The sequence below is a fragment of the Neoarius graeffei genome, chromosome 27 (genome assembly GCF_027579695.1).
Source record: "Neoarius graeffei isolate fNeoGra1 chromosome 27, fNeoGra1.pri, whole genome shotgun sequence".
Lineage (NCBI taxonomy): Eukaryota > Metazoa > Chordata > Actinopteri > Siluriformes > Ariidae > Neoarius > Neoarius graeffei.
In genome coordinates this window covers 13,977,280-13,996,512 of record NC_083595.1, presented here as the reverse complement: position 1 = coordinate 13,996,512, position 19,233 = coordinate 13,977,280, and the positions used below count along the sequence as shown (strand labels likewise).

Genomic DNA, 19,233 nt, shown 5'->3' with positions numbered 1-19,233 from the left:
CCTGTCAAAAGGTGGGATATATTAAGCAGCAAGAGAACAGTCAGTTCTTGAAGTTGATGTGTTGGAAGCAGGAAAAATGGGCAAGCGTAAGGATCTGAGTGACTTTCACAAGGGCTAAATTGTCACCTTTCTGTTTTAGCCAGCATTACCTTTTTCAGCAGTTTGTGCTACTGTGGGATTGGACCATATGGGCTAGCCTTCATGCCCCCATGCGAATCAATTAGCCTTCGACACCCATGACCCTGTCGCCTGTTCACCGGTTGTCCTTTGGATCCTTGGAGCACTTTTTGTAGGTACTAACCACTGTGTACCAGGAACACCCCACAAGATGTGCCATTTTGGAGATGCTCAGACCCAGTCATCTCGCCATCACAACTTGGCCCTTGTCAGAGTCACTCAGATCCTTACACTTGCCCATTTTTCGTGCTTCCAACACATCAACTTCCAGAACTGACTGTTCTCTTGCTGCTTAATAGATCCCACTCCTTAACAGGTGCCACTGTAATGAGTGAATGTTATTCAGTTCACCTGTCAGTGGTCATAATGTTATAGCTGATCCGTGTGTGTGTATACATACCTTAAATATTGTCTAATTTTCCCCTCAGTGTCTCTGTCGTGGACGAGCGGTGCACCTTGAGTTCAGATTTTATGTTTAATTCAGAGCCTCATTTTAGCTTTTGTGTCACATTTGCACATTTGTATATAAGGACGCTTATTTTCTAACTTATTTCGTGTTCCGTTTCCGAGATCTCAGTTTGTATATAATCTTGACAGCCTTTAGCCAAGCTACTGTCTTTCTGTTCTGTTCATGATGTGCCTTTCTGATGTCGAAAAAGAGTGAGTGTAGACGTGCAGAAGAACTACAAGCAAAGTTGTTTAATACAAAAAAAAAAGTTTGCGTGATAGTTTTGCCAAAACTCGTGGTGGGTAGAAATGTAAAGTTCAATATGTTTTTGTATTTGTTTACAGTTGTTGATGGAGCGTGAAAGGTGCGTTTGTGACGAACAGGCCAGTCATTCGTTATAACTTCATTAATGAGATTAGAAATGCTTTAGGCTCAGTAATTATTGGTGCAAATGCAAGATTCTCTTTACTGCTAATTTTTATGCCCTAGCTTTGTTGTTTCCCCACCACCCACCTACCTCCCTACCCACCCACCCAAACATGTGTCAACCTTCTCATCAGTTCATCTGCTTTGTGTGTTTCATGTCATGACAGTGATAGAAGATTAGAGGACATAACGAATTAAAAAAGTCTGTTTTTGATGAATACGCTGGATATAATCTTTATTTTTCAATAAACTTTCTGTGACAACAGAAATTTCAATATAATATCAATGTCCACTCTAAAGCAGCATATATATATATTATGTATGTATGTGTATATGAATATGTATATATCTAGGGGCTCCTTGCCAGTGTCTATCACACACGGGTAAGAATCGAAGCCATGCAGAGACGCCTTCAGGCTCGTGTAAGTCTTAACCACACATTGTGCAAAAGAATCATTTCATTTCCATGGCTGTGTTGGCTGAGTGGCTCGATGTTCATGGCAAAGAACTCCACAGGAAATCCCTACGAAAATATACATCTTCAGAAACGAGTCAGAAAGTATTTACCTTGTTGTGCACACACCAAAGAGCAATGTTGCGCATTGCTATATTACCAGAAAATGCAACGTAAAAGTTTACTAGCTACTATCACTAGTGCACCCATGGCCACAACATATTATATTTGCTACATGTGACGCTCAGATACCTGACAAAAGTCCCAAATATACATCTGAAAAGGCTAAAAATGACCACATAATACTTCAAAACTTCACATCCTCGAGGGCGAAGGTAAGGCCTCACATGTGCAATACTAGCAACACCATTTTGTGTGCGAACAAATAACATAATTCAATGGACTAGATCTTTTTTCCCCCTCCCTTGGGACACAGATCAGTCCTTGATGAAAATTTTACCGTAGAAAACCCACTGATGTCGTAAATGTCGTTTATGACAAAACTGTATGGTCAGTTTGAAAGAATTTCATAAATGGAGCCAACTAGCTAGAAATAGCCTTCACGAAGAGAGCTGATGATGATGATGATGATGATGATGGTGAACCTCATAGCTCGACTAGCTAGAAGTCACATTCTTAAAGGTAGACTGCCTTTCAGATTTTTCAAATGTAGGTCATAAAAAGAATTTTCCCCGACACCCAGTTATTTTTGTTTAGTGGACTGAAAGCTCCTGAATTTGAATCACAGACTTCCAATTTCATTAGTTTTTTTTTAAACAGAACAACCATTGAATGAATCAATGAATTTAGAGCCATGTAGCCCTAAATTCTCTGCTATTTTTTCCTGCTTCATGACCCAATTCAAGATACTACGTCATGCATCACGTGGTGGGCTTTCCCCGTTCGCACAAGGCATTGCAGGATACAAATTTGAAACAGGAGAGAAAAATGGATGACATGAATGTGTGAATGAAACGTGAAAGACCGACTACAGTAATGGAAAGCGAGAAGAAAAGACGTTATGTTATATATGAAGGAAACCGTGAGTTGGCCTAGTGGTTAGCGTGTCTGCCTCTTGATTGGGAGATCGCGAGTTCTACTCACAGTTGGGTCACACCAAAGACCATCATAAAAATGGTACTTACTGCCATCTGGCAAGACACGCTGCAATACAGATGCGAGTGGGGAGTCAAACTCTTGCAGTTACCAGAGGACTAGCCCCCCACTGTAACCCTAGCTAGGTAATAGACGAGAGGCCGAGGGCTACGGAAATGGGGATCCTATGCACCACATGGCGTGGGAAGGACTTTGATTTTGATATATATGAAGGAAAGGAAATGCAGGACCAAACTAATAAACATCGGCACTCAGCGAACACCTCAGTGTGATCAGCTGTTCATTTAGTGACAGAATGATGGAACTGTCAGTGCACTGTCAAAGGTAAACCTGTAGATGGCAGCAATGCAACACTGTGGATGTCAGCTGCTGTAAAACCCAAAAGAAGAAGGTGGTAAACCTGTGCATGCGCACACCGGACTTCCTCTGTCTGCTTGACTGTGCAAAGTGAGTGATTTTCATGCACATTAATTGCTTTAAATTAAACAACTTCCCAGCCACAAAATGTCCTGGTTTGTTTTGTTTTTTGAGATCTCATCTCATCTCATTATCTCTAGCCGCTTTATCCTTCTACAGGGTCGCAGGCAAGCTGGAGCCTATCCCAGCTGACTACGGGCGAAAGGCGGGGTACACCCTGGACAAGTCGCCAGGTCATCACAGGGCTGCCACATAGACACAGACAACCATTCACACTCACATTCACACCTACGGTCAATTTAGAGTCACCAGTTAACCTAACCTGCATGTCTTTGGACTGTGGGGGAAACCGGAGCACCCGGAGGAAACCCATGCGGACACGGGGAGAACATGCAAACTCCACACAGAAAGACCCTCGCCAGCCACAGGGCTCGAACCCGGACCTTCTTGCTGTGAGGCGACAGCGCTAACCACTACACCACTGTGCCGCCCCTGTTTTTTGAGATATTACTCAAAAAACATGCATCACAATGACCGAATTTCAGAGGAAACAAAATTTCACCGATTTTATGAAATCGAAAGGCCGCCTAGCTTTACGATGGTTTAATGTTTTATAAATCAGAAATGAATAAATAAATCGGTGTTCTCCTTAATAAATCTCTTAAAGGACCATAAAATGTGAATGTTCCATCAGCTGTATAAGCCGCATGCTAGTTCCTAGTTAGAACGTGCATTTTTTGTGTGATTTAATGTGAGAACATGAGAAATAACCAAGTGAGAGATAATTAAATAAACAATTTTATCCTTCATAAAAGTCTTTCAAAAAAAAAAGACATGGGAACATGTGTTCCACCTGTTACATTTAGCTTAACACTAGCCACTAGCTTTAATTATCTAAGCGAATTAACAATAAATAAAACAATGTTATCTTCAGTAAAACTCTATACCGTCTGTGAAATGTCAGTGCTACATACGTAAGCTGGGCTAGCCAGAATTACACACTGTATATGTGATACAATACTTCTAGCTAAAACTAGCTGTCACTGGAAAAGTGAATGCTACTTGAAATAAAATGAGCAGAAAAATTGAAAGTCGTGGCAAAAAAAAAGATTAACCCCTTCACATCTCTGCTTATTAGTTTAAAAAAAAATAGTGGATGCCCATGATTCACCTTTGCGCACTTGGATACTTGAAGAACTGCTGCTGTAATCAGAAAGACTCGTCCAGTGCTCATCCCAGGATGCTTTTTCACAATTGCTGGGTTTCAGTCACGTGACTTTTCTTAGCGGTTTTACCGGAAGTGAAATAGCTGGTGGTCTAAACAGCTGCTGTAGTGCAAACAACTCGCGATAACTTTATCAGAGTACGCTCATAATCTAGAAGCCACTGCTGGCTTTAGATATATTCAGAAGATTGCTCTGTGCAACAGAATCGACCCTGACAGTCTGGGAAAGAAGGATTTGTCATGTGATCTCAAAAACTACCCTTCAGTCGAGTTCCCCGACATTTCGAACTATCTGGTGTTGCAGACGTCCTTCTACACCGCAAAACAGATGAAAGTGCGGATGAGTATGGAGGCTTACAACTTTTTTGCATGTGACTGGGTAAAGGACCTCGGTGTCAAGTCGCTGCCGAATGAATCCTGTGTTGTTTTTGCCCATGTAAGTATGTTGGGTTTTTTTTAAGCTTTTCGTTTGCGTCTTTACAACGAAGCGCTGCAAGTTGAAATGTAAACAACAGTTGGCTTGATTCTCACTTGTGTTGGCGCTTATCTCTCAGGTAAATCATTCACAAAGATCATCAGAAACCCCTTTAAAGACCTGGATCTTAGTTAAACAAGACGGAGAAGTGATCACGGTGCATTGTAACTGTATGGCTGGGGAAGAATTTTGTCGTGACCTTCATGCATATGGACTTTGTGAGGAGGAAACAGAAACAGCTGGGGACTTTAGCGTTTTGTGACTAAAAAAAAGTCCCGTAAAATAACAACACATAGCAAGTAAAGTACTTGGAAAACACTAAGGACAGAGCTGAGAGGGAAATACAAACCTTTCACCAAGTGATCACTGCAAACCCGAACATGCTTCGACTCGGATCTCTTCAATTTCAGAGATGTCTGTGAAGATTCTCAATCATCCAGGTCATAGTAAACTGTGGGTGGTAGAAATGGGCAACTTCAAAAGCCACCTTTTTCGATGTCTTTTTGTGAAATCCTGTGTTCATTCACCCTTTTTTTTTTTTTTAAATTAGTTCACGGGGAACCCTGAAGAAACTTTGATCAGTTTCATGGTTTGATTGATTCGAACAACTTAGAACAACACAAGTGTAAGGCATTTTTCATGCGAGTAATACACCTTCTCTGTACAAACGCTTTGTCAACTGAGCCTTGGTAGACCACCAGCTAAAGTTTTGAATAACTAATGAGGCAGATGTGACATCACATGAAACCCAGCAATATTATACTCATCCTGAACACTTTTTTTTATCTTTTTTTTTTTTTTTAGTTTAGTCTTGTAAACCTGTATAAATATAATGATTTACAATCCCACAATTTGGTATCGCCCCCAAAGAGGATGGCTTCCATTTCAAGCCTGGATCTATTTTACAATCCAGATTTCCTCCAAGCCGCTTTGTAATACAGTGTTTTAAAAGAAGGATTAATAATTGAGTCTGTAGTTTTAGAGAGGAATGTAGGTCTGATCATGGGAGTCTGACGGGTTAATACTCATGAAACAAAACAAATGTTATGTGCATACAATTTTAAAAAATAATAATAAAGGGAAGTACTGTATGTACATTTATAACTTTGTACCATTGTGACTTGACCAGCACATTATTCACTAGTAAGACATTTTCTCAAGATACTTCACTAATTTCCTCAAAACTGACATCACATAGTAAGATACCAAACGATTTTTTTTTTTCACTAAATTGTGGATGTGTGTCCTGAAACCAGAGCTGGTTCATATACTCTTTCACATTACTCTCTAAATATACTTGAAATGCATCAGAAGATATCTCGCTTTGAAATAATCGAATGTAACATAACTGCACTGTTCTAATGTGTACGCCAGCCACGTCACCTAACATCAGCAAATTATTAACTAATTTAGATCACTTACATTAATTACGTAGCATATTTATCAAATTTGAATGTTTACTACTACCGATAAATCTACAATGAACATTGGATAAGTATTAAAAATTAAACTTTGACCTTCAGAACAAATGTAGTTGTAACTAATTGTAGCTATATGAGCGTGTTATGTACACTATTAAGATGTTGTGCTAACCTTTCTGTGCTCTCAGATGTTCCACTTTGGACAGCTGTGTATGAGTGTGCTTCTTGTACCTGTTGTTGGTTCAATTACATTTTTCTGTTCTACTTTTGATTCTTTATGTCTGTTCATTTGTGTCATCAGTTTGCACCTGGTGGACTTGTAAAGAGGTAGACATCCACCTGGCAAAGAAATCCACGCCCTGTAATCACATTTAAGGAAGAAGAATGTCCAGATGAGGCTGGATTCGAATTACGGGAACAGCATGGCAGCTGCTCTTTCATGTGTCGCTCGAGGTGCACACAAGGATCCTGCTGAAGATGAATGAATGCTAAATATAGTTTTATGTCCAAGATACCATCTTGCTTTCTTTCTCTTTTCATTTCTCTCCATACCCTCCAGTCTATGATGCTCCCAGCCACAGGCAATGAGTTTATAAGAGCAGGTGTTTCACTGCAAGAAGCTTTGTCATACACACACACACACACACACACACACACATATATATGCTTGGTATTGTCTTGTTTAAATGTCAAGATCAGCTGCAGTAGATTTGCCACACTTGGGCTAGACACACCCATGAAGAATGCTTCCTCTGACCCAATTTCATATCTTCAGGACTTTTGTTCTTGTTCTACTTCATCTTCACAGAGCAGGGGTGATGTTGGAGACGATGCCAGGTTGCTGTGACGCATTGTGCATTCTGTGTGTGTGTGTGTGTGTTTATTATATCTATGGGAGTGCTTGTGCGTGGGTGAGTGTTTCCCTTCTTTGCAAGAGTCTCTTCAATGTGTGTGGGTGTATGCAGATAGAGTCCAGTCTCCACTGTGCACTGTTGATCCTACTCGAAGCGCTCGTAGTGTCTGGTCTGTCTCACTCGAGGGACCATGTCAATCAGCAGCCTGAGGGAAGAAGCAGACATATAACTGACAACAATATGCTGAAAAACATGCTGTAACCTGGTGTATACTGACTTGACAGTTGCATACACAATGCTGCTAAATAAAGGCAATGAATCCTCTTTATTTTTTATGTTACTAATCAGTCAAATCGATTTATATATGGTGTTAACTTTTACTTTAGTCTAATATTATGTTATCAATCTGCCAGAACAAACACAACTCATTTAAAATGTTCCACCTGCTGTTTCCCATTGGCTCTTTCCATAAGTGTGACTTCACTACATAAGGTTATCAATGGGAACTGCTACACATGGTTTGAGTCTAACTGCAGCTAAAGTCATCTGAAAATGTGACTGTTTTAGTGGTCTGCAGCAGGACTAGGATCCACCAGGACCCAACAAATAGATCACAGGAGCAGGTGGTTTTTACTTGTGGGACAAAAACAGATGACCTTCATTAATATTAGGGGGGTCAAATGCTTATGCCATTCATTCATTTTCAGTCAATACTTTATCCTAATCATGGCCACTTTAGTGTAAATTACTACTTTATTATTTTTGCGAAACAGAACTTCGGAAGGTCAAAATTCGTTTGGAAGTGGGTGAGAGTGGTCAGAATTAATTTCAGGTGCAGGGAGGATTGGTCAGAATTGCTTCAGGAATGGATGGGATTCATCAGAATTCCTTTGAAAGTGTGTGTGGGATTGATCAGAATTCCTTCGGCAGTGGGTGGAAATGGTCAAAATTCTTTCAGGAGTGGGCAGGATAAGTCAGATTTCCTTTGAGAGTGAGTGGGACTAGTCAGAATACCTTCAGGAGTGGGCGGGATAGGTCAGAATTCCTTTGAGAATGTGTGGGATTGGTCAGAATTCCTTCAAGAGTGGGCGGGATAGGTCAGAATTCCTTCAGGAGTCGGCAGGATAGGTCAGAATTCCTTTGAGAGTGGGTGGGACTGGTCAGAATTCCTTTGAGAGTGGTCAGAATTGCTTCAGGAATGGGTGGGATTGATCAGAATTCCTTTGAGAGTAGGTGGGACTGCTCAGAACACCTTCAGGAGTGGGCAGGATAGTTCAGAATTCCTTTGAGAGTGGGTGGGATTGGTCAGAATACCTTCAGAAGTGAGCAGGGTAGGTCAGAATTACTTTGAGAGTGGGTGGAACTGGTCAGAATACCTTTAGGAGTGGGCAGGATAGGTCAGAATTCCTTTGAGAGTGGGTGGGATAGGTCAGCATTCCTTTAGGAGTGGGTGGGACTGGGCCCAATTCCTTCATGAGCCAGGGAAAAGACTGGTAACAGTTACTTTTGGAGAAGGTGGGATTTGGTAGAATTGCTTCAAGAGCAAGAAGAATCAGTCAGAATTCCTCCCAGAGGACGCAGAATTGGTCAGAATTCCTTTGTGATTACGTAGGATTGGTCATAATTATTTCAGGAGCAGGTGAAATTGGTTAGACAAGAGAATGGGACACTTTGGGAATGGGTGGGAAAGGTGAGATTCATTAGTATTCTTTCAGGAATAAGCAGGATTGGTTAGAATATCATCGGGGCAGGTAAGATTGGTCAGATTTCTTTTGGGGGCTGTTAGGATTGGTCAAAAATTTATTGGGAATGGGCAGGATTGGTCAGACTTCCTTTAGGAGCAGACTTGAGTGGGATTTTAAAAAATAGTCTTGCTCACACCACTATTTAAAACAAAGTAATAATGTTCCAGCAATTTTTTCCATTAACAGTTAAACATAGGATTGGTTTTTGGTTTGCTTACTTGTTTACTGTAGTTATGAGGAAAGGCATGCTCGCTCTCAGTTATAACAAATGCTGGTTTGTATTTATAATAACCTCCACTCTTCTGGGAAGGCTTTCCACTAGATTTTGGGGCATGACTGTGGGGATTTGTTCATTCACACACAAAAGATGAGGTGAGATCAGACACTTATATCACGTTAGGAGGCCTGGGGTGCGGTCACCATTCCAGTTCATCCTCAAGGTGTTCATTGTGGTTGTGATATTTAATAGTGGCTAATAACAGTATGTATTTTATTAAGACAAATAAACCTTATACTCAAAACAGATAACTCCTCTTGAGCAAATTTCGAGTGCATGTTTTGCATTTGGGACTATAAGTATTCTCAAAAATCTCACTTGATGCCATAAGCGAGGATAATGAGTCCAATCAGCACACCAATGGCGCCGTCCAAATACCAAACCTTCGGGTTGTGCTTAAACACTTCAGCGCTGATGAGGATGGAGAAACCCATAACTCCACCCACCAATGAATTAAAGCCTGCAGGTAAACAAACAGCACAATATTATAGTAAGTGGTACATCACAATGTCTGATACAACTTGGACGTAATGTCAAAAATTTTTGCACAACGTTTCCTCCGATTTTTTTCCTTGCTTTGTATTTTAGAAAGTTTATTAGTCTTAGCTTATGAAGTCACTGTGATAGCTGTTATTATACAAGCAATAAGGAGTTAGGAAAGAACGGATTAATAATATGAACATAGTAAGGACTACTGTCAGAGCTGCTGTTTTATAAACTTGATCAACCAATCAGAATTCAGCAGCACTGTAGTATAATGCATTTTGTTATTATTTATAGTCTTATTCTCGCTTTTATTTCCCACGTTTGGATCTAATTCTCAGGAAGGACTTGCCATAGACGCAGTAAGAGGTGTGCAATGATGGACTCGGTATTAGAAGGAAATTTCTCAGTGCAGGTGTTAAATTTCACACTCTGCTGCTGAATTTAGGTGCACATTAGTCAGCTTTTGCAGGTCTGTGAGTGTGTGTTCACTCTACTGTCACTGTCTGTCTGTTAAATCAGTGTTGCTTTAACTTAAAAAGGACTGTTGAGCGGGTTAACACAATGGATTAAAAGTGCGAAAACTCCCGTATATGTTGGTATTTTGATTAGTTTAGCTCGGTAAACATTTTTGGAAATACTGTTTTCTAACATACCCTGCATTTCGTGACTGCCTTGGGCATGCCCTGATCGAGCTTCCCTAATGACTCACTCGACAGTGCATATAAACTATCCATAGAGACGGAAGTTTTTTTTTTTTCTTTTAAAGTTTGGTAAATTTTATATTTGGAATGAGTCTTGGCAGTTTATTTTGTATATTGTGTTGTCAGGTTTTTCAGGTTAACCGAAATTAAGTTTGACAAAGGCTCTATATAGCAATCAAATCATTATCATTACAACTATTTTCTATTGGACGAGCTAACTGGCCTGTTAATTCATTTACAGTGCATTGCGTAAGTATTCACCACACACACACTTGAACTTTTCTACATTTTGTAATGTTACAACCTGGAACTGAGATTTCTATTACTTGATTTACACCAGGCGTGTATATCAAAGTCCAGCACCAGGCCAAATGCAGCCTGTGGACAGATGTATGATTGGTAGCCTGCTAGCCAACAGGTTGCATTTTTCCTTTCATCTGATGGTAGCAGACGTCTAGGTTAAGTTAGCTAAAACGCAAGAGCCTTTTTCCTCTGAGTACATCCTACAAATGAATTAATATGTAGAATGATGTGTCTTTAGTCATGGCTACACACAAAAAAAGTGTGAAGTTAACAGTGAGAAGGGGTGATCTGAAAAGAGTTGGAAATGAGTAAACATGGAAAACCTGAGATGAATTCTTGAAAGAGTTTTTCATTGACATGGATTTGCAACCAAGTCTTGAAAATTCCAATTTAATTTATGGTTAAGTTGGTTTGTCCAATTATTTTTGGTCCCTGAAGATAGTTACATAGTTAGTCTTCAGAGCAAAAAGATTGGCCTTGCTGTTTTAATGCTTTCAGATGGGACTGTTTTACTGAGAACTGAGATCATACGACGCTTTAATTGCACATAGTTGGATTCCAGCTGTTCAATTAGATATTACGCAAGGCATGATACACATACTCATTACAATGTAATCTAAGTTTGGGCAATTAAATGGGGGAAGAAATATTCCATCAACCCTGTAATCTTTGTTTTTAAGGACTTCCTCAATATCTGCTCAGATCTCAGACCACTCTGTAATGGGACCTTAACTGAAGTGGCAAGGCACTTGTTTGGTGAACCAGCTACTGGAAGAGCCGAGACTTGTCTTACAGTTGATGTTAGACAGTGTGAGCATCAACTGTAACACACTGGCCACTTTACAAGGAACATCTGTATACCTGCATGTTTGTGCAATTATTTCATCAGTCAATTATGTCTCTGTGGTGCAATGCATAAAGTCATGCAGATACAAGTCAAGAGCTTTTTTAAGGGGCAGAAGCTTTTATCCAGAGCAACATACAGTACAACGTACCCAGAGCAGCCCGGGGAGCAGTTGGGGGTTAGGTGCCTTGCTCAAGGGCACTTCAGCCATTCCTGCTGGTCCAGGGAATCAAACCAGTGACCTTTTAGTTCCAAAGCTGCTTCTCTAACCATTAGGCCATGGATCTTGGCTCTTGGCTTTTCTAACCATTAGGCCATGGCTCTTCCAGTAATTGCTTCACCAAACAAGTGCCTGGCCTCTTCAGTTAAGGTCCCATTACAGAGTGGTCTGAGATCTGAGCGGATGAGGAGGAAGTCCTTAAGGTCATGCTGTAGATGAGCTACAGCAGCATAAAACCATATTGGGTTCCACTTCTGTCAGCCAAGAACAGAAATCTGAGGCTACATTGGGCACAGACTCAGTGAAGAGTGATGAATCTCACTTACTGTTGTAACATGCAGGTAGCACAACCAGAATTGGGCATCTTGGACCTGTCTTGTCAATAGTTCAAGCTGGTGGTGGTGGTGTAATGGTGTGGGGAATGTTTTCTTGGTAGACATTCAGCCTCTTATTACTTATCACCACTCAAACATTGTTTGAACACCATGGCTTATTTGAGTATGAGCTGCTTCCAGTATGACAGGTTTTTGCTTTTTATCCCTCTTGCCAGTCCATCTCTTATTCTTTTATTACACTGTGTGTTTTGTGCAAGAAAGAAATGGTAGGGGCTAGAGGCACAGATGGAAATATTAAAACATACCGTCAGTGATGAGTGCCCTGCTAGTGAGCACTTTACCCAGCATGCACTTTATCACAGCCAGAATTGTGCACACTAGGCCGCTGAGCACCGAAACGCTGTAGAGGAAGTCGTCCTGCGAGAGAGGAAGAGTGAGAGAGAGATATGAGATGCACAGATGGATGTTGACAGAAGGGTGGAGAGAGAGAAAGAGAGAGAGAGGGGTGAAAGATGAGCAGTGGGGAGAGAGAGATGAGAAAGCTGCATTTTTAATCTTGGCCAAATCATTAATACTGCATGGCAGCCTTGTAGGCAAGAAATACTGCAGCGCTGCAAGGTTACGGTTATTAAAACACAGCACTTCTCTCTCTCTCTCTCTGTCTCTCTCATATGCAACATAAACATGCAATATATGTCAACGTGCCCACGCCCCAACAGTGTGATGAATCTATAGTATCAGAAAACTCTTTGATGGTGCCAAGGAAAAGTAATTAAAGATAAAACCCCAGTGGTGTTTCATTTATCTCTCTTACAATGCCAATACGATGCTCAATCTTCATCAATAGAGGACCTGCTGTCTACACAGCCCTGATTTGAATTTTCAGAAAAATGCCTCCTGCATTTTCCTACTGGTTCAAGCTACTGCTTCAATTGTAAATCACGAGGTCTGACAAATCGGCAGAGAGAAACAAAAGGACCCAGAACATTTGGGCGAAACAATTCATAGTGCCATAATACAGTCATCGTTCAGTGCTGCATTACAGAGCACTAGAATGATGCTTTGGTACATTGAGGAAAGAACATAGATGATAAATTAGTGCACCTTTTTGCTGAGGAACCCAAAATACAAGCTACATTAGATCCTCCATCTTTGGCTGGAACTAAAGATGATGGTAAACAGCTTGCATGCTGATGGCTAATGAGCAAATAAGTGTTTCATTCTCTAGACCTGTTTGGAATTGAGATAGTCTAACGTGGCAAGATGACTTTAAAACAAATATAAGTAGATTATGAAGTAACTTTTTTAAAGTAGGGAATGGAAAGTATTAAATGAAAGTGAAAAGTATGAGAAAACTCAAGGATGCACTTCAGAAATAATTCTCATCCTTGTTTCTAATCAGTAGAGTCTCACAAAAAAAGGACATCAGGAGGAGAGTCAACATCTAATTATTCAAAAGAAAAATATCAGCATTGGAGAAAAGCTTCACAATTTGCATTCAAAACACGTCTCATTATAACAGCACAGCTTTGCCATTGTGTCGCAAAGTATTGCTCGAAAGGGGCTCTACACAGATCAGCCATAACATTAAAACCACTGACAGGTGAAGTGAATAACATTGATTATCTCATTATAGTGGCACCTGTCAAGGGGTAGGATATATTAGGCACTCATTGATTTGATTGATTTGTTGTCTGTAAAGGGCTGTGTGATGCGGCTAGTGTGTAGGCTAAACGGCTGTATGCTCGCCACCACCTCTCGCCTTCAGCCTCACCACTGCTCCATAGCACTGTGAAAAGACAGCCGAGTGCATAAGTCTCTCCTGCCATTACATAGCCTCTCCATAGCAAGTCCCGTGCAGTGCCTCTACATGGCTACAGACGGAAACTGGACACCATAAAGCCCCGGGCTAAACTGCCGGGAGCTTGGGGGACATCTGGCCCCCAGATATGCAGCATGCATGGCCCACTGGTGTGTGGACACGGCCTGATGCCCATGAACCAGACCCCCAGCTAAGGTTAATATAGCACTCAGGTAGATGGAACTCGGTAGCCCTAGCAGGCAATCCATCTAGGACAAAGACAGTTCAATGTAAAACCTACAACCAAAGGACCTCGCTGCCATTGTCCCATCTTGCTGGACCATGGCAGACAAACCTTGGGTGTAAAGGGTGGGGCCAGTACAGCGCATACTGGACTCCACCTTAAAACTCCCTTGCGCAGGCTTGAAAGAAACATCCACGTCCACGGCTATCTTCTCAGCCACCAAAGGGTTGCAGTCAACGTGGAAACCCCCCTTCATAAATCTTCACCCGTGAAAAAAAGCCAAGAAGAAAGAGGCAATGATTTGCATGGGGCACGAAGGCTAGCTCATATAGTCCAATCCCACAAAAGAGCTACTGTAACACAAACTATTAAAAAAGTTAATGGTGGCTAAAACAGAAAGTTGTCAGCTCTTCTGTAGGATTGGACCATATGGGCTAGCCTTTGTGCCCCATATGAATCAATGAGTCTTTGACAACCATGACCCTGTTGCCGGTTCACCACTTGTCCTTCCTTGGAGCACTTTTGGTAGGTACTAACCACTGCATACCAGGAACACCCCACACGATGTGCAATTTTGGAGATGCTCAGACCCAGCCATCTCGCCATCACAATTTGGCCCTTGTCAAAGTTACTCCTTACGCTTACCCATTTTTCCTGCTTCCAACACATCAACTTCAAGAATTGACTGTTCTCTTGCTGCTTAATATATCCCACCCCTTAGCAGGTGCCACTGTAATGAGATAATCAATGTTATTCACTTCAACTGTCGGTGGTCATAATGTTATGGCTGATCGGTGTGTATTGCACATATATTTTGGATGTTTATCTTTCTTATGGGGTGGCACGGTGGTGTAGTGGTTAGCGCTGTCGCCTCACAGCAAGGTCTGGGTTCGAGCCCCGTGGCCGGCGAGGGCCTTTCTGTGCGGAGTTTGCATGTTCTCCCCATGTCTGCGTGGGTTTCCTCCGGGTGCTCCGGTTTCCCCCACAGTCCAAAGACATGCAGGTTAGGTTAACTGGTGACTCTAAATTGACCGTAGGTGTGAATGTGAGTGTGAATGGTTGTCTGTGTGTCAGCCCTGTGATGACCTGGCGACTTGTCCAGGGTGTACCCCGCCTTTCGCCCGTAGTCAGCTGGGATAGGCTCCAGCTTGCCTGCGACCCTGTAGAACAGGATAAAGCGGCTAGAGATAATGAGATGAGATGAGATCTTTCTTATGATGTTATTTGTAAGACTGAGCTATACACACTCATTGGCTCTGTTCCATTCTCATAACCCAATCAGTGATTTACTGATCATGGTTTCAGTACAGTGTCAGTATTCCAGCCCATCTATGTTAGTTTACTGCTCATCAAGTAGATGCTTGAGATCATTAATAATTAGCAGGCTCATAACATTATACACACACACACACACAACTTTGCAGGAGTACAATTCAGCATACACACCCGTGACGGAATATCTGTAACATTTCATTACTCAACTAGGTTTAGTCTGTGTGAGTGCGACAGGATGACTGTGTGTATGACAAGAGGGTCGGTGGGGAAGAGAAAGAGAAGAGGAGTGGAGGATAGACAGATTGTGTTTAAGAAGACTTACAATGAAGGTGTGTTTGTGCATGTGTGTGTGAAAGCAAGAGGAAGAGAGCTAGAGAGAGAGAGGTAAGAGTGTGTGGGTGAGAAAGTGAGCAAAAGGGATGTGGTGAGGAAGAAAAGACTGAATGTGTGAATGAATGGATGCGTGTCAGAGAAAGAGAGGAAAAAAGGTGAAGGATAAGTAGAAAGTGTAGAGAGAATAAGCGTTAGACAAAAAGGATGAAGGGGAGAAACTCTGTGTGTGTGCGTGTGTGTGTGACATCAATAGCAGACGAAAGCAGCAGAAAAATTTCAGATCTATTTTTAACAGGTGCTTGTATGCGCCAAATGCAGCTTCACAGGCCAGAGCAGGAGCCCTAGTCCTCGAGAGAGCAGCCGGAGTCCTGATTAAAACATCACCCACCCACCACCACCACCACCACCCTCACACACACACACACACACACACACACACACTCTCTCTTTCATCTCCACTTTCTCTCTCATTTTCCTTTAGCTGCTCCTGTTCTTATTAACTTAGTTACATTACAGAATGGGGTAAATAAAGCACAGCATCTTTCTGTGTTTGTGGATGGGCACATGTGTGCAAGTTGGTGGTGGGGAATAACTGAGCTCTCTTCCCTCCTTATGTTGCCAAGCAGCCCGAATTGCCTGGCAACAGAGGAGTGAGCTGATTCGCAGCATGCACACACCCGTCCCTGGCTTCCCACTTCACCCTGTGATGCTGTCTCGTTTCAGTTCACACCTCAGCTGTGTTCCATCACTTCTTTCTATTCTGATGTCTTGCAAATCATTTCTAGTGATAAAAGTGACATTTTTTTTTTAAACTTTCATTTAAGATAATGATGCTCATTTGGATTGAATGATCAGTTGCTGGTTAGCTGAAGGCAGGTCAGAGAGGAAAGATTTCCCACTGTCATCATTTTTTCTTTATTTCATTAACACCTTCTGGACTGATTAGTGAAATGATACAATTTGTTGGAAGACGAGCATTCCCATATGAAGCTTGAAAGATGGATAAAGGCCACATTCATTAACATGGGAATGTACAGGTTGCTCATGAGGTTCTGCACAACACATTTACTGCATTCGTTCATCTTCTGGGAAACAGAGTAAACTAAGTGTGTCCGAAAACATCGCAAATTTGTATAATCAGAAATAACAGCTGTGCAAATGGGCTGGATTGTTCAAACTGTCTGTGGGAGTGGGCTTGAGTGCACAAAACCAAACCATATCGAAATGTTTGGAATTATAAACTAACCAGTCATGTTGCTTATCCAAACCAGCAGAATTTAATTTAATTGGGCCTTGAAGAAGTTTCATAGAAAGGATGTTGCTTTTCTTTTGTGTAATTAATTGATTATTGGATATGCAATATGAAGTTAATTGCTAATACGAGATGTACGATACTGGTCTTTTCTTTCTCCCTTACTTTGGTTTGAAATGAGTTCATTATAACCAAACGTGGCCAGGGGTACTTTATGCCCAGGTCAGACGGCAGGCTGCAACTAGTTTTCAACTACTTGTGTCTACCTGCGATAACAAAATTACAGGTAGACATAAGACTGGTCTTGCGTCAACGCATGACAACGCAGATAATGGCAGAGAGTTGCAGAGGGTCTTTAGTAGAAGCAGGTTGACGCAAGTGGATCATGATCTGTTCACATTTCAGCTGTGACTCGCTTCCAATCGGTGCAAATAGCAGGTTGACGCATGTAGAGGCAGGCGATCATGCAACGCTTGAGCGACCAATCGCAGGTTGAAACAGGTGGCAGCTAGATGCAGGGGAAGACAAGTCTTTAGAGATGGCTGTGATGCATCGCAGGTACACACAGACTGCACCAGCAAATAGTTTACAACAACCTGTGAGCAGTCTTATAGCCTTGTATTTTTTAAAAAGGTTTTCCGTGCACCCTGCGTCTAGCTGCGTCTGCTTCCAACTGGTTGATTCAGTTTAAAAACTCTGCGTCTTGCAATACGTCTGACCACAACGAAGGATTTGATGCAAAACGCCTGCATCCACCTGCGATCGGTTGCCACGCGACCGATCGTAGGTCACAGTATGCGTCTTTCTGCCGTCTGACCTGGGCATTACACACACACACACACACACACACACACACACACACACACACACACACACACACACAGAGTACTCAGATATACTTTGTCTAGGAGAGGAGGCCTCAGAGATGCCTTGGGTTCCTGGTGGACCACTGCATGCACACACAGACACACACGCACACACAGGTACACACTTCCTGGGATGTTTCCCAAAAAAAAGTAAAGCGCTAGAGCTAAAGAATTGGATTGGTTATGAGTGTAAGATGGACTAGACCGTCAGTCTATAAATTTCTTACAAAAGAATAGTGAATATCTCCAAGAAGATCTTCCCAGATGCATGTGTTCTGGCTTGTGTTTTGTTTTATTTGTTTTATTAAAGAAAGAAATTGGCTTGAGATTTTTCTTCGTATCTTCACAATAAAACCTATCGTGAGAGATTTTTCAAAAGAATTCTCAAACAACCTTTATCATTTTCTATCTGAAAACCCCAGTCGAATCTAGTCTCTGTGACCTTGCCTGAATATGATAAATTCCCAAGCTGTAATGAAACCAGACATTCATTCATCCATTCATTCATTTCATCAACAAGCTGAGAAGGTCAGTTCAGATTTCTCTATCTCTGTACACACTCGAGATCCACTGCAACCCTGACCAGGATAAGAGTTAATGATTCATGAATGAATGTTAGATAGTGGAGCACCCTGGAGTGAATTCCCAGGCCATCTTTGCTAAACAGTTGATGCAAAAGGGGCTGGTGCAGTGGAGAAGTCAGGTATAAGAGGTAGGAAGTTGCCAGAATTTGCCTGGAAGGAAGCAACTTGGGCTGCAAAGATGGGTTTAAAAGGTTCTGGATAAAAGCACTGTTGGTCAATTTGATGCTGAGATGAGACCAAAAATGCATTCTGGTCTACTAAAGTACCCCACTAGGTATGACTGTGTATGCTCTGAGCTGTCAGGATGAAATAGCACCATGACGTAGCCCTACCATACTGTACATCCATGTTTATGAGGATAACTGGCCCTTTCATGGTCACTGCGGTCAATACAGTTGAGCAAGCCACCTGATTTTTGTTGTTGTTGTTTTGTTTTTTTGAGATCTAGTAAGTGAGGGCCAAGCTTAGGAAACTTCAGCCACATAAACCACAGCCACACAAACTCTTAATTAGAGCCCAATTGGCAAATGGGTCCAGGAACACCTGTAATAAGCGTCCTAGTGCAAGATTTGAAAGTGTATGAGGGAAGTATTTCTGGAATAGTTATTGGCACTGACTGAGACGTAGGAGCTCATGAGGAGGATGGGGTAGTAATAAAGGCAAAGTGTCACATCTTTGCAAAGGAACAGCCTGTACCACAACACTGGCATTCCTGAGCTCAAGCAGGGAGTTTCTGGGCTCTAGGTTAAGAAGAATCCATCCATCCATCCATCATCTGTAGCCACTTATCCTGTGTAGGGTCACAGGCAAGCTGGAGCCTATTCCAGCTGACTATGCGCAAGAGGCGGGGTACATCCTGGACAAGTCGCCAGGTCATCACAGGGCTGACATACATAGAGACAAACAACTATTCACATTCACACCTACGGTCAATTCAGAGCCACCAATTAGCCT

The 19,233-nt window shown here is 41.8% G+C and overlaps 1 protein-coding gene across 1 annotated transcript in view; it reads right to left on the bottom strand.

The window, feature by feature from the left end:
• Positions 1-3,801: 3,801 nt before the first annotated feature.
• Positions 3,802-19,233, bottom strand: part of LOC132875212 (transmembrane protein 163a-like) — a 133,975-nt gene continuing 118,543 nt past the window's right edge. Inside the window, exons 6-8 of the mRNA XM_060911909.1 lie at positions 12,230-12,341; positions 9,354-9,495; positions 3,802-7,218 (exon numbers count right to left, since the gene is read on the bottom strand). Coding sequence (XP_060767892.1) covers positions 7,158-7,218; positions 9,354-9,495; positions 12,230-12,341 — 315 coding nt within the window. The 3' untranslated portion in view covers positions 3,802-7,157. The remainder of the gene's footprint in view (positions 7,219-9,353; positions 9,496-12,229; positions 12,342-19,233) is intronic.